The sequence below is a fragment of the Hyaena hyaena genome, unplaced genomic scaffold, assembly GCF_003009895.1.
Source record: "Hyaena hyaena isolate Hyena2069 unplaced genomic scaffold, ASM300989v1 scaffold_11, whole genome shotgun sequence".
Taxonomy (NCBI): domain Eukaryota; kingdom Metazoa; phylum Chordata; class Mammalia; order Carnivora; family Hyaenidae; genus Hyaena; species Hyaena hyaena.
In genome coordinates, this window is record NW_024080643.1 from 5,924,673 (window position 1) to 5,941,586 (window position 16,914).

The window sequence follows — 16,914 nt, forward strand, 5'->3', positions numbered from 1 at the left end:
ATTAAACTTGCTATGAACTAAACACCTGATTTCAGCCAGCAGGCCATTCTACCAGTCTTCTCTCTTTAAAATATGGTAGGGTAGGGGACGCCTGGGGGGCTCAGTCGGTTAAGCAACCGACTTGGGCTCAGGTCACGATCTCGCGGTTCGTGGGTTCGAGCCCCACATCTGGCTCTGTGCTGACAGCTCAGAGCCTGGAGCCTGCTTCAGATTCTGTGTCTCCCTCTCTCCCTGCCCCTCCCCTGCTCATGCTCGGTCTCTCTCTCTCTCTCTCTCTCAAAACTAAATAAAACCATTAAAAACTATGGTAGGGAATCAGCCAACATAACTCTGGGGGGGAAAATGGCTAAGTTCTAATATTTAAATTCTTTGCTCACACCTGACTTCCCCCTTTACATAAGTTTGGGTTTATTCCTCCTCTTCTCTCATGACAGGGCTATTTAATACACTGAACTGCCATCACAATTAATGATAAGCTTGTTTTCTGAAGAAGTTCGCGGCATCTGGCTCACGCACCTATCAGCCTGTCACATTCCAGGTCATTTCCCAGCTCCTCCTGTCAACTGAGACATTATCAGAAGTAATACAATAGTGCCCAAGAGCTACTTATGTGCTTTGCACGCATACGATCTCTCCGTGGCTGTGTGTGTTTGTGTGCACGTTTCACACTGCATCACTTTATGGTTGGCCGTAGGGCTGGGTGACCGTCTGACGTCTGTTGTAGGCGTGTGCTGTATCCCTCCTTTAAGACCACATGCTTCTCAGCCGTTGGCCTCTTGGGTCCTTTCGAATTCCCCTAGAGTCGCTGCAAGAGCCTCCGCATGAAGGAGATACTGACCCATCCCTTCATATCCGTAAATACGGGAGGAAAACCAAAAGCGTGCCATTCATCCAACCGGTAAGTTACAGCTGGATGAAGTTTTATCGTTTTATTGAGATGACACCTAACCAATAATTCAGCAAAATGTTTACCTTAACTACAACCTGCATAGCAGCACAGAAAGAAAAACGGAACATGTTACAAAAGCTATTTGACTATCTTTCCTGCTTGGCTCTATTTGTTATAAATTCCATGGAGGTAAACGAAGATAATATGGAGGCAGATTTATTTTTAAAGTCGCATAATTCTTTAATGGAAATGTTTCATCTATTTAACGGAGACTCCCACAGGACCCTAATCTATAATTAGCATAATTAGTACAGAACATTACTACAGTGAAACTAATCTCTTTCTAAGCTTCTCATATCATTTTAAACGCCTTGAAAAAAGTGTCTTTAAATTACCCGCGCTAATGGAAAGAAGTTTAGATTGTTTTTGATACAGGTTTTAATTGCCAAACATGTTTAATTATGGCTTAAATGACCGAGGCCACCAAGTTCAGAGCTGAAGCACATGAAAACAGAATCTTTTTATAACGTAATATCTGAAATAAGTTTTACAGCCTTCTAGCCAAGCTTTTATAAAGAGGATAACATGAATGCGTGTACATGTGTACATTCTAAGAACTCTCTTCTGAAACGCATTGAATTTCTATGCTTAATGATTATTATTTTTCATACAACACAAAACATTTAAATAAATGTGTCGTCATTTTCTTACCACTCTGGAGTGTATTTCTTTGGCGTACAATGGGAATAAAAATTCTGACTCCCCTTCTAGGCGAAGACCATCTCTGGTAACACGCAAGTGACCCATTCCTGTCTGTCAAAAAGATGAGACAACAGAGATTTTGTTATGGCTTTCCTTTTCACTTCTTCTATACCAACTAAAATTATAGACACATTTTCATAAATTTTCTGCTGGCACTCTTCTGGATTTCTCTTACTTTATTTAAAATCTTAGTTGTTTTTATTAATGGTTGGTAGTCATTAACTCTTGTGTAATACAAAGAGCTATTTCGGAAATACATGAGAGATTGAAAGAGTCACTTCACGCTAAACACTCTAGAGCCACCACTATGTGAGAAAAAGATGCTTATCATTACTAATTAAAGCATGTCTTAAAAAATTAAAATGCAATAAAATGGACTGTTTTGAGGTGTACAGTTCTAGGAGTTTTAACACGTGTAGCCACTAACACAACCAGAGTACACAACAGTTCCTTGGCCCCCACCCCCATGAATACCTTTAAAACTTTCTTTTAAATGTTTTTATTACTTTTTAATTTTTGAGAGGGGGAGGGATAGAGACAGAGGGAGACACAGAATGAGAAGCAGGCTCCAGGCTCTGAGCTGTCAGCCCAGAGCACAACGCGGGGCTCGAACCCACGAACCACGAGATCATGACCCGAGCCCAAGTTGGACGCTTAACTGACCGAGCCCCCCAGGGACCCCCCCACCCCATGATACCTTTTTAAGTCTTCAAGTATATCAGGAAAGCTTACAATATAGCAACTGTTTGTTGGCCATTTCCTAAGTGCAACGTGGAGTTCTAATCAAGGTGTCTGTTCTCAAAGAACTTTTCATCATGAAGAAGGACCACAAGGGATAGGAGATCAGCGGTGACCATCATGCTATTAAACCTCGTGGACCCTTCTAGGCTTCATTCCCTTTGCTTTCTCAGCAGCATGTAGCACTGCACCACTCCCCTACCGGCACATTACCCGCGCTCGGCTCCAGAATACCAGGCTCTCTCGGGTTTTCTCCTTGGCCTCCATATCCATCCATCCTCCTCTACCCAGTCCTGGACCGCTGGCCTCCTCAACCTCAGATGGCTGGGCCCTTTGCTGTGAGCCCCCTCTGACCACGCCCTCAGCTGCCATTATGATCTCAGTGTGGAAATTCTCAACCGTGTTCACTTGCAGTTGACATTCTCTCTCCTGAGCTCCAGACCCATATATACAAATGTCTCTCTCTCCTTCCCTTTTGAGAGTCTTGGTAACACCTACATACAATAAATTGAATTCTGATCTTCCTTCTCTTCCAAATCTAGAGTTAGATTTTTTTTTTAATTTTTTTAATGTTTTATTTATTTTTGAGAGAGAGAGACGGGGGAGCATCAGAGAGAGAGGGAGTCACAGAATCTGAAGACAGGCTCCAGGCTCAAATGTGGGGCTCAAACCCATGAACTGTGAGATCATGACCTGAGCCAAAGTTGGACACTTAACCAACTTATCCACCCAGGCGCCCCTAGAGTTAGATTTTAAAAAGGGAGAGTAGAATGGTCAGGCAAATGAAACAATGACATTAAGGGCAATTTTATACAATGAAAGGTGATTTCTGGGACAGAGATATGTTACTCTGAACTGACACCACAGACTTTGTTTTCAAGAACTCCACTGGTGAAATAAGCCCTATAACAAGAACCAGATTCCATCTGGAATTATTGTGTTATGTCTGGGAGCCACCATTATGGTCCTCTTCCCAAACGTGGGTGTGGGAGCGGTGGATTTTTCACTGTGATTAATGGAAGTTCCTCAATGCTTCCAGGCTTGGGTCAATCACCACAAGCAGAGATGCTTTCCTGAGTCACTGTTACATGTGTGACGGAGCGTGTAGCTTTGGAGAAAGGGCTCCAAATCTAAAAAGCTGACAGCCCCTGTTCTACAACTTCTCCCAAAATGTAACCATGCAAGTGTAAGGCACAGCTCATGAAATTAAACCCACATCAGCCACATTATAAAACTCATCACGTGTGTATAATAAACCGAGGTTTAGCAAACAATCCCATCAGGAACTTTTTGTCCTAGAATAAGCCAAAGTCAAGTCCCACCGTTCCATATTCAAACCTGAGAATTTGCCTCGAATTCCTGGGTTCGAATGAACAGATGCAAGGAGTTTTTCTCGACTCTGTTTCCCTAGATCGGCGGAAAACAACAAAAAGGCAATGCAAATTCCAGCCTCCAGAGCAGCTCATTTATATAATCAGATTGCAAAAGCTGATTGTTCTTTGTCATGTGTCATCTCCTCCTCTGGCTTTTTCATTAATTGAAAAATGAGGAAATTGTCATGCGATGGGCTGAGCCCACAGTCTACAGTTTTGACAAAATAAATTACAAACCTCTACAAACAACACATTGCCACTCAATGTCTGAAAACAAAAGAATATGCCGATTTTCATTTTTTTCTGACTCAGATATGTTGAGGTATGATTCACAAATAATAAAATTTACCCTTTTTAGTGAATATTTTTGCAAGTTTTCACAAAGTACAAAACACCAGCACTGGGAAGATAAAGAACAGTTTTAGAGGTAATAAACAATGCCCTCCGGCCCCTCGCAGTCACACCACACCCCCACACTCCCATTCCTTGGCAAGCACTACTTGCTGTTCCAATAGTTTTTCCTTTTCCAAAATGTCATATAAATGGAATCCTACAGCATGTAGCCTTTTCAGACTGCCTTCTTTCACTAGAATGATGTCTCTGGCAGTCACCCATGCTTATGTGTGTATCAGTAGTTTGTTTTTAGAGATGAGTAGTTTTCTGCTGGATGAAGATACCACCGTCTATTTACACAGTTTATCTGTGTATCAGTTGAAAGACATTTAGGTTGTGTTGATGATTATGAAAAAAGGCTTCTGTGTGAACCCAGTGGTCATTTCTGAGCAAGTGCCTCGTAATGGGACTGCTGGGTAATGGGATGGTAGGTTTATGGTTAACCTAAAAAGAAACAAGAAACCACCAAAGTGTTCAGCTTTCCAAGATGGTTGTGACATTTGCATTCCCCCAAGCAGTATGAGTACTCTGGTTGTAATGTATTCTCATCAGCACATAGTACAGTCGGTACTTTTTTGCATTCTAATAGGTGTGAGATAGTGTCATATTGTGGTTTTAATTTGTATTTTCCTAATGACTGATGATGTTAAGTCTTTTTCAGTGGGCTTTTTGCTATTCACGTCTTTGTCGATATGTAATCTGCAAATATTCTCACCCATTTGGTGGTTTTTTATTTCTTTAACCGGGTCTTTTGAAGAGCAAAAGTTTTTAATCTTAGAGAAGTTTAATTGATCAATTTTCTCTTTTATGATTATGCTTTTGATATTTTATAGGACAGCTTTACCTAAACCAAAGACATATTTTCTCTGATGTTTTCTTCTAGAATTTTTATAGTTTTAGATTACACATTTAGGTTTATGACCAGTTTTGAGTTAACTTTTGTGTATGGTGTGAGGTACACATAAAGATTATTTTGCATATGGGTGGATATTCAATTATTCCAGCCCCATACAGTGATCATTTTATCCATTCTCCACTGAATTACTTTTGGAAATTTGTCAAAAATTAACCAACCACGTGTGGTTGTATTTCTGCATTGTCTATTCTATTGACCTATGTGTCTATACTTATTACACTATATTGATTACTCTAACTTTACAGTCAGGTTTGAAATCACCTAGTGTGAGTTCAAAATTATTTCGGCTATTGTTATTTAAAAAATTTTTATTACGATAAAGTATACTTAATAAAATATACCATTTTAGCCATTTTTAATTGCATAGTACAGTGGTATTAAGTACATTCATATTGTTGTGCAGTCACCACCATCCATCTCCATAATTTTTTCATCTTTTCCAACTGAAACTCTGTACGCATTAAACAACAGCTCCCCATTCCCCACTCCCAGAGCCCCTGGTGATCCCTATTCTACTTCCTGATTCTATAAATATGATTATTCTAAGTACCTCAAGTAAATGGAATCATATACATGGTTTTCCTTTAAATATAAGTTTTAGAATCAGCTTGTCTATTTGAGAAAATTTTCTGCTGGGATTTTGATTAGAAATGTATTGAATATAAGTATCAATTTGGGAAGAACTGACATCTTAAACATACGGAGTCTCCCAATGCTTGAATCGTGTTTATTTCCCCATTTAATTATAAACATTTCTTTCATCATCATTTTGTAGTTCTCAGCATATAAATCTTGTTCATATTTTGCTTGATTTTTACACAAATACTTCATGTGTCTTGGTGCCCTTAGAAATGATATTTTTATTCCACACCAGCTTCCATTTAGTCAATATTGTTCTGGCTTATGCTTTTTCCTTCTTTTATTTTCCAACTCTCTCATTTTTTCCTTTTATGTCTCTTGTAAGGACATTATAGATGATCTTTTTAAAAACACAACTTGAAGATATTTATTAACAGTAGAGTTTAATGCTCATAGTCATTTAAATTAGTGAAATATTCTGATGGATTTTTACAGTCTTATTTTTCTCTAAGAAAAGTCACTCTGGTTATTGAGCACAATCTCCCATGACCTGACAATCATCGGGCCCCTTGAGCTCTGACACCCATAGCAAAGCCCTGTAAGAATATTGTGGTTTTAAGAATATGAAAGGTGTACAATCCATTAAGGCCAAGTGTTCTTGTTAAATAAAATGCCCCAGCTGGGTGAAGAGGGCGTCTATGAAGAGCACTGGGTGTCAGGTCCCAGAAGGGTGGATAGAACCCCTCAGTACTGAAGGTTCTCCGGGGAAGAGTGTCCAGCTCAAGTGCGGGGCGGGGGGGAATCTGTGTAGGGGAGAGGATGGTGGCAGAGGTATGAGAGTGGAAACATGAGAAGGATTAAGTAAATACATAGATGAAAGAGCAGTGGGAGCTAAGTTCCTCATTGTCAAGGAAGAGAAGTACAAATACAAAAAGAGAGAAAATGAGGTTAATCTTCATACTGTTAGATTGAAATTAAAAATCTGTATGAACCCATGGTGTTCCATGTGTAGATGACTGGGTAGAGAAATAAATGTTCACACAAAGGGGGGTGTGTGTGCACACATGTCCTCTGGGTGAGTCTGGGGTAGCAGCACACTATGACAGCAATGAGCATGTCTGACACTTGAATCTTAGGTTCCAAATACCAATCCCCAGTACAAGGAATAAGAGCTCCTTGGAGAGACAGCTAATTTCAGGGCCAGAGTGAGGAAAGAGCATGACAAGTCTGGAAGATTCTGTGCCAGTGGACAAGAAAGAGCGTAAAGAATACTGAGGATAGACCAAAAGGCAGAAAAGACAGCTAAAATGGGCTCCCAGAGGCCAGATCATATTGAACATAAACACTGAAAGAAATGCCAGTAATGGATCCTGAGAGCCCGCTGAATAGAATTAGAAATCAGGAGTCCAGGGGCGCCTGGGTGGCTCAGTTGGTTGACCGTCCAACTTCGGCTCAAGTCATGATCTCACAGTTTGTGGGTTTGAGCCCCGCGTCGGGCTCTGTGCTGACAGCTAGCTCAGAGTCTGGAGCCTGTTTCGGATTCTGTGTCTTTTTCTCTCTCTGATCCTCCCCTGCTCACACTGTCTCTCTCTCTCAAAAATAAATAAAGCATTAAAAATTAAAAAAAAAATCAGGAGTCCATACAGACAATTAAAAAAATGAATGGAAAGGTTGATGCAAACAGCATCTTTACATAGTTTAAACCTATCTCCTTACCAAACAATTATGACTGCAAATGGGAAAACAGTAGTTTTACAGTGAAGAAGCCTGGTCCTTGAATCAAGTGCTTAAAGTGAGGGGCCAAGTAAAACATTTGCCATGCTGATGGAAGTCCTGAATCCCAGAGGGTCGAACAGAGGGTTTCCAGAGTTGGGGAGGGAGGAGGGTCGGAAAGGATAGTGCAGGAGCAGAGCCTCAAGCATTAGAGAGAAGTGGGGAGGTGAGGGTTTCTTACGGTGACCAACATCAATGGGGATGAAAGGAAAATGAGCATCACCCTCCATGGACTTGAGGCTGATGGTGGAGGCAAATCCGGGAAGGGGAGGGTGAGTGCCTGCTGCTCCCTCCCGACTCTTGTTTATGAGGGAAGAGCCTGGAGCAGGGTGGCCACAGCTTCTGGGCACCAGGTCCGTTCTTGACCCTTGTGAGATAGAACGGACTTGCTCTGGATCCCTGGGTCTCTCTCCTGATTCCTGCTGATGGCCCTGTGGTTCCCTCACTTCTACTCCATTGCATCATAGGAGCAGCACCATGCTCTCAGCTCCCATGTGTTTGCTCATGGTGTCGACGAATAACTTTCTTATTTTAACTTACACAGCTAATTCGTACTAATCCTTCACTTCAGTTCTCACTGTCCATAGCACCCTAGCTCTGCAGTAGCACTTTGATGATTACTAATACATGAGCCTGTTTGTCTCTACCCAAAATATTGGTTATTACTCTTTGAGACATAGATTATAATGCTCTGCCCATGAATCTGGGCTAATAGCAGGTGTGACATCAAAAGAAGCCTTGAGGCTTCTGCTCAGGCCTCTTGGAATACTGACTAGTCTGGCCACGTAAGAAGTCCAAGTAACTTGAGATCACATGCTGGGGAGACCAAGGAGAGACTCTCCAGTTATCAGTTCCAACTGAGCCCAGCTCCCCAGCCATCCCTGCACGGGCACCAGGTATGTGAATGAAGTCATCCCAAACCCTCCCAACCATCCCTGATATCAGCTAATTATATCTGAGTGACCTCAATTGACATGGGGTGGGGGGGGCAGAATTGCCTAGCCGAGCCCTGCCCCATTTTCTGACCTATAAAATCAAAAGGTATGATAAAACAGCATTTGTTTTAAGCCATTCTCTTTTAGAGTAATACATTTTGTAGCAACAGACAGCCAGGGTACTTCTTGCAGGCAGGGATTAACCACACCTATTCTCACCTCTTGGTTTGATAACTGATGCACAAAAGTGCTTATTACATGGTTGTTGAACTATTAAATGATCTGCATCCAGAAAAAAGATCAAGTTAGCCAATAGAGTTCAATATCACTTAGATCCTAAACTGTACCACACTGTCTTTTAACGGGTAGGGGACATCTCATCTCTGGCTGTTCTTCCTTTGGTGTAGCAGCTGCTGTCAATTCTAATGTGACTCGTACCATGACTCATTCATTGTTTTGGCAAAAAAAATAAAATAAAAATAAAAATCGACCAAGTGCCAGATTTTGACTCTGTTCTGCTCCCACCACTCATCCAGAGTGGGCTCAACACTTCTGGGCAAGAGCAAGGGGCAGAGAGCGCATCCTAGCAGGGTGATGTCTCAGATAAATCCTTAGGCAATTTACACAGAACACCAGAACGATGAGAGCTCCATTCCAAGCCCCTTTCATGTAATGATGGTATAACAAGCAGGACAATGTAATGACTCAAATCCTTCCCGTCCATGACTTTAACCTTTACCTGCAGCACACCCTTCCACTCTTTTCATCTTCCCAAAGCTGGAGTTCACAGGTAGGGTGCCACTCTGGCCCTTAATCATCATTTTCTTCGTTGCGAGCTTAGCATTCACAGCTAGAACTGAAGTAGAACATGATCGAATTAACTTTCCCAGGAACCCTAAGGTCATTTGGTCAGTTTCCTATTGTTCTTGGCTTTCTTCATTCTGGAGGTCAAAAACTTGCAAAATTGTTGATAGTTCTGCAAGCTTCTCTGTTTTCCTTTCATTTCTTTAAGTTTAATTAACTGAAATATCCTTTTGAATTTACTACATTAATTTTGTTTCACGTAACTAACTTCGATAACTTTCCCTTCTTGTAGGAAATAAACGACCCTCTGTCTTCCTTCTCTGATCAGCACTGCCCCACTCAACGCCTTCTAAAGGCTAGCTGGGTATAATAAGGAAAAACTCTGTTTTTTTTCTCCCTCTATAGGCAAAAACTCAGTTCTCCCCTACTACGTCTTTCTTTCCTGTGAGGATACTGTTTGTCACACAGACACTTCATTTCTGACATTTCTGGTCACCAAATGTGTGGAGGTTTCCCCCCCAACTATAAATCCTCAGACAACAGCAGAGTGTCCAAGAGTTCAGCTCAATTCTGACACTATCTATGCAGAGAGATGATCAAATTCCACAGACCCAGGGCTCAGACTCACACAACTGCTTTCAGATGCCAGTCACAAGACAAGATTGTCACCTGTGCTTCTGACCCACCAAGCAGGTCACAGAACTCAGGGAAACACTTATATTTACAAATATATTAAAGAATATGGCATAGGACAGCCAGATGGAGAGATACATAGGGTATGGCCTGGGAAAGTCCCATGTGCAGGGACCTTTGATTTGTTTCCATGGAGTTGGGGTATGTCACTCTCCTGGTGTGGATGTGTTTGATAACCCAGAAGATCCCCTGATCCCATACTACTGGGATTTATGTAGCTTCCTTATGTACGCATCATCAATTATTAGCTCCATTTCCAGCCTCACTCACCTCTTTGGAGAATGGGGGATAGAGCTGAAACCTCCAATGAAACTGGAGCACCTTTTCACACCATACACAAAAATAAATTAAAAATAGACTAACAACCTAAACATGAGATCTGAAACCACAAAAATCCTATAAGAGAGCACAAGCAGTAATGTCTCTGACATTGGCCGTGGCAACATTTTTCTAGATATGTCTCTTAGGGCAAGGGAAACAAAGTAAAATATAAACTACTGGGACTGCCCCTAAATAAAAAAGTTCTGCCCGAGGAGGGAAACAATCAATAAAGCTAAGCAGCAATCTGCAGAATGGGAGGACATAGTTGCAAATGACACATCTAATAAAGAGTTAGTATCCAAAATATATAAAGAACTGATATAACTCAACATCCAAAAAAACAAATAATCCAATTTAAAAAAGGGCAGAAGATATGGACAGTCATTTCTCCAAAGAAGACATCCAGATGGCCCACAGACATGAAAGGATGCTCAACATCATTCATCATCAAGGAAATGCAAGTCCAAGCTATAATGAGATACCACCTTACACTTGTCAGAATGGCTAAAATCAAAAACACAAGAAACAACAAGTGCTGGTGGGGATGTGGATAAAAAGGAACCCACTTCCAAGGCTGATAGGAATGCAAACTGGGGCAGCCCCTGTGGAAAATGGTATGGAGATTCCTTAAAACATTAAAAATAGAACTACCCTACGATCCAGTAATCATACTATCGGATATTTACCCCCAACATGCAAAAACAATAATTCAAAGGGATTCATGCGCTCCTATCTATACAACAGCATTATTTACAACAGCCAAATTATGGAAGCAGCCCAAGTGTCCATCGATAGATGAAAGGATACAAAAGATGTGGTATGCGTATACAATGGAATATTAGTCAGCCATAAAAATAAAGAAACCTTGCCATTTGTAGTAACATTTGTAGGTATTCTTATATCAGAAAAAACCCGGATGGAATGAGAGAGGATGATGCTAAGGGAAATAAGTCAGATAGAGAAAGACATCTGATTTCATTCGTATGTAGAGTTTGAAAAATAAAACAAATGAGCCAAGATAAAAAGAGAGAAAGACACACACATAAACCAAGAAACATTTTCTTAACTATAGAGAACAAACTGATGGTTACTAGAGGAAAGGTGGGTTCTGGGATAGGTGAAATAGAGGATAGGGATTAAGGAGTGCACCTCTGTGATAAACGCTGAATTATGTATGGAATTGCTGAGTCACCATATTGTTCACCCAAAACTAATGCAACACTGTGTGTAAACTACATTGGAATTAAAAAAAAAAAAAGATCAAATCTGTAACATTCTGAAATGTCCTTATTCAAGTTTATTTCTAACTCTTGATGTAAAAAAAACTTACTCTGCACTCAATGTTCCTTCCCTGGAGCACTCTCTTCTTTGTGAAGATTATGTATCCCAAGCCGCTGTCTTTAACTTGGGCTCTAATAAAACTTTTATTTCTTACAAAAAAAAAAAAAAAAGGAATAGACTGTTATAACGAGGAGTGTTTTATGTAAGCCTTATGGTAAACAAAGCCAAAACCTATGGTATATTCACAAAAGATAAAGGGAAACAAATGTCAGCAGAACACTATGGAAAATCATCAGGTCACAAAGGGAGAAAAGACTGGAAGGAGGGAACCAAGGAATTACAAAACAACCAGAGAACAATCAGCAAAATGACAGTCGGTAAGTTCATACCTACCAATAATTACTTGAAATGTAAATGGACTAAATTTTCCAATCAAAAGACACAGAGTGGCTTAATGGATAACACAATCAAACCAAATAAGAGTCAACTACATGCTGCCTAAAAGAGACTCACTTCAGCTTTCCAGACACATATAGACTAAAAGTGATGGAAACAGATAGTCCATGAAAATGGAAACCAACAGGAATCAAGGGTAGTTATTCTTAGATCAGAAAAAACAGACTATAAGCCAAGGACTGTAGCAAGAGATGAAGGTCATTATAGAATGCTAAGAGGGTCAATTCATCAAGAGGATATAACATCAGAAAATACACACCTGGCATTTGACTTCAAGATCTGAAGGGAGAAATAGAGAGCAATACAGTAATAGCAGGAAACTTCAATATTCCACTTTCAACAGTGGATAACATCATGCAGACAGAAAATCAATGAGGAAACAGGGTAGTTAAATTGTACATTAGACTAGATAAACATTCAGCCCAACTAGACTAGATAAACCCATTAGGCTAGATAAACATTCAGCCTCAGATTATACATTGTTCTCATGTGGAATGTTATTCAGCCTCAAAAAAGAAGGAAATCCTGTCATTTGTGACAACATGGATAGACGCGGAGGGTATCATGCCAGGTGAAATGGTCATACAGAAAAAGACGAATACTGCTTAGTGTAAATTTATGTGAAATCTAAAGAAGGGGGAAATAAAATTCATGGAAACAGGTAGTAAAAAGTGGTTGCCAGAGCCTAGGGGTGGGGGTGGAGAGAAGTCAGAAAGGGTTCATAAAAAGGTACAAACATTCAGTTAAAAGACCCGAACAGAGTCTCAGGATCTATTGTGTAGCACGGTGACTGTAGTTGGTAACACTATATTGTATCATTTAAATTTGCTAATAGAGGAGAACTTGCTCGCCTCACACACAGAAGGTAAATACGGGAGACGATGGATGTGTGAACTCCCTGGGGAAAGAACTTGCACAATGTATGTGTCTGTCGTATCATCGTGTTGTACACTTCACATCTCTTTCCATTTTGTCAATTCTACCTCAGCAGAGCTGAAAAAATTCTAGAAAGTATCAAGCGTCAGTGGTAAGCAGGCGGATGTGGAGGCTCTGGAACCTCATGTCCTGCTGCTGTAAGTTGGACAACCACATTGAAACACCGGCAGCTCCTATTAAAGCTGAACATACACGTAATGAACGACTCCCCTTCTGTCAGAGTCCACACTCGATTCGCACTGCCTCGATTCCCACTCAGTCTTTGGTCCATTACAATTTGGCTTCTGCCATCGTCATTCTACTGAAATTGCCCTCCACAAAGTCCCTAATAACCTTGTTATTAGTAATAAATCCAATACCCGTTCTCAATTCTCATTCTACTGGAAAACTCTGTAGCATTTGGACTGTGGACCGATCCATAATGCTTGGCACTCAACCTTTCCTTGAGGTTTAGGACAGTTTGTGTTTTCCTTTGTCTTTGCCGGTTCCTTCGGCACTTCCTTCTCAATAATGTCCTCCTCTACTTTTTTGTTGAACGCTGGCGTTTCTTGGAGTTGCATCCTTGACACCATGTAGATAATATGACAAATGGTGCATGGTAAGAAATTTTGCGGGATGTTATATTGATTTTACGAAGTTTTTAACCTTGTTGTGTTTTCATAACTTCATGCCAACATGTAAGAGGTAAATATAACATCAAACTGAAGCTTCTTTATCTTTAATGATTCTCATAACGATTCTTTGCTTACCTCAGGTTTTTATTTGTTTTTATCAGTCACTTCTGGTAGTTCTCTATGCCCCTTTTCTATCTTGCTAGATAGAATGTAAGTTGTTCTAGTGCATAAGGATATTTTTCCTGAGAAACAGGAAGAATTATTTCATGAATGAATGTTTATAGTTTTTTATTTGACTGTATTCTGAAACACTACAATAGATCAAGAATATAAATTTATTCTTCAATGGTGTGATTTTTATACAAATTTCTCTCAACTTTACAGTGATCCTGGTTTTTCATATTGTAGACAAAGGGTTCCTAGAATTTGATGAAAAAATAAAGTAAGCATATTTTATGTAAAGATGGACTTGGGGAATAGTCTCAAAATAATCAGTGACTGTTTTGTCTGTTTTCAAATACTCATAGAGCAACTTGTTTCTCAATTCTTTATATCTTAAGAGGTTTTATCTTTATTTTTTCTAAACCATGCAGAAGATTGGATAATTAATTTCCATTTTGGTTCAGCATAAAAAAGGATAAAGTTTGGTCAAGGTGATCAGCTGACTTGTCAAAAGTAAAACTTTGTGAGTCTCTAGAAACATATATGGAAACCAGTTGTGGGTTTACTTCATTTAATGAAATTGATACTTCCCGGTATCTTGCTATAGAAACAAATTTAATTTAATATCTCCTATTGACTTCTAAAACAGGTTAAAAAAATCTATCCTCTCCTAGAAGAAAAATCCCTTTAATGTTATTACAGTTTTAAAAAAAAGCAACCCCCTTCCCCGGAAATAACTTATTTGATAGAAAAGTTGTCTTCTGATGAAAAATGGGTAATTCCATGTAGACATTAAAGCAATCTCAGGGATGATCCAAAGTACTGCCTAATAAAACCTTATAAATGAAAATATACAATATGCAAATACTCTGGCAATATTACAACATCCATATTCTTTTGGCTCATAATTTCCCCACTGTGTCCCCACAAAATCTAAATGTAGGGTGGGTTCCCTAAGTTTTCCATAGAAAACTTCCCCCCCATTAAATTACATTATTCAAATGTATTGGCATATTTGTATGATAGAGGCAGCACAATATCTATCACAAGGAAATAAATACAAACATGTATGACATGTTCTATCTTTGTTTAAGCAGCAAAGTTATGCCAGTGTGTGACAAATATCGGTTACTGCCTGACAATGACTTTGAAGTTAACAGATGTATTTGCGTTTAGTGCCCTTTCCCATCAAACAAGTTTTAATTTTTTATCAGCTTAGTAATATATTTATAGTTACCTATGTAAAAAGAAGTTGCATAATGTTTAATGTTTTACTACATGATTCAAATTATTGCATTAAAATTATGGAACTTATTTTTAAAACATTTTAATTAAGTATAACAGCTTTGGAAAAGTGAACAAATTACAATTGTATGGAAGTTACCAATTTATATTCTGTTTCTAAAATCTCTTTATGTCCCATGGGTCTTTTTGGTGTTTATAAGACACATGATTTGGAGTATCTGTATTTTTTTAATGTTTACTTATTTTTGAGAGCGAGCAAGAGGGCAAGCAGGGGAGGGGCAGAGAGAGGGAGACAGAGGATCCAAAGCGGGCTGTGAGCTGACAGCAGAGAGCCCAACGTGGGGCTTGAACTCACAGAGCTGTGAGATCATCACCTGAGCTGAAGTTGGGTGCTTAACCGATTGAACCGCCCAGGGGCCAGATCATTCTAGTTTTATAGAATGTTTCGATATTTGCTAGAACAAACTTCCACCTGACGTTCTTTGTTATGCATGAGGCTAATATGAAGTCTCTTTATCCTGCTGTGTAGCCCCTTTTACTAAGGATTCCTTTCAAGACTGTCAGGAAAGTATATTCCCAAGAACTGAGAATCTTGTGAATTTTTATAATTTCTTGTGAAATTTTATAATTTGCAATATGAAGTGTGATTCTTCTAGTACATTTTCAAACTAGTTTGGACTAAAATATGGCTGTGTATGAAACGCTACATTTTGTACCTCATTCTATCACTCAACCTATCGTACACTTTCGTATTTGTTTCAGGAGTTTAATTCTTCAGGATTTTATAAGACAACACAGTAATTATTTGCAAGTCACTCTTTTCCCTCAAATCATCTGCTCGTTAGCTATTTCAATACCTTATTTAACAGACTGCCCTGCTGGATTGCCAACCTCTTAAAAAGAAAGAAAAAATGTAGCGTACAGCAGTGCTGTTGGATACACTTGATTTTGGCTTCAACGGAAATGCCTCTAGGGTTTTGGTATCAAGTACACTTTTGGCTGCCGGTTTGGGTAAATATTCATTATCATGTTAGGGGAAGTATCCGGTTAACTATTTCTTTTTACGACCACCATTTATGATATCTCATGTGCGCGGTGCAATGCAAAAAAAGGGCGGATTGCAAATGAAATGAAATGGCTTTCTCACTCTGTGATCTCCGACAATTTTCAAATTTCTGACACTGCTGTAGGCACACCTATATTTATGGAGTGGTGCCTCGTGTGTTGTAGCAGTAGAGAAGGTTTAGGAAAAAAATACATAGACTGGCGTCCTTTCCACCTGCAGAGTTATAGAAAGGACCCAGGGAAGGAAACAGGGGAGAAGCCAGCATAAGAGAGAAGCAGTTGGAGGGACGAGAAGAGAATGAAGGACCACGAAAGACTCAAGAATTAGTAGATGGCGTGTTCACTGACTAGCATAGGAAACGCTGCTGTAAACATGGAGGAAGATAAGCATGGTACTTTGTAAAGATGATACCCAACTTCATGAACAATTCGGTACTTGTGGGCTATATGTTTGAAATTATTCATGATACACTGCAAAGACAGAAAGAATAATCAGGTCACAGTGCTAAGAACACCTGGAAAGTTAAAAGGAAGGAGGAATGACTTGCCCTCTTACATATATGTGAAAGCAGTAAGTTTATTATGATTAAAATTGGGCTCTGAAACACGGTCAAAAGAAGGAATAAACAGGTAGAGGAAGCATACAGCTCTAAAGCAGATTCTATTCTGCTTTATATAGATCTATATATAAAGCATCTATAGATGCTTGTTATATGATAAAGGAAGCATTATGCAATTATCCCAAGTTACTTCTAGATAGTTCTGTTAGGGTCCCTCTCTCTCACTGCTTCTCCCCCACTCATGCTTTGTCTCTCTGTCTCTCAAAAATAAAGGTTTACATTTTTTTTAATTTTTATTTTTTCTTTTCTTTTTCTTTCTTTTTTTTTTTTTACAAATAGTTTATTGTCAAGTTGGTTTCCACATAACACCCAGTACTCATCCCCACAAGTGCCCTCCTCCACGCCCATCACCCCCCCCC

General features: G+C 39.6%; 1 protein-coding gene across 1 annotated transcript in view; it reads right to left on the reverse strand.

Annotated features, from left to right (window-relative positions):
• SGCG (sarcoglycan gamma) overlaps positions 1-16,914 on the reverse strand; it is a 97,223-nt gene that overhangs the window by 41,535 nt on the left and 38,774 nt on the right. The window contains exon 3 of the mRNA XM_039255345.1: positions 1,601-1,702. Coding sequence (XP_039111276.1) covers positions 1,601-1,702 — 102 coding nt within the window. The remainder of the gene's footprint in view (positions 1-1,600; positions 1,703-16,914) is intronic.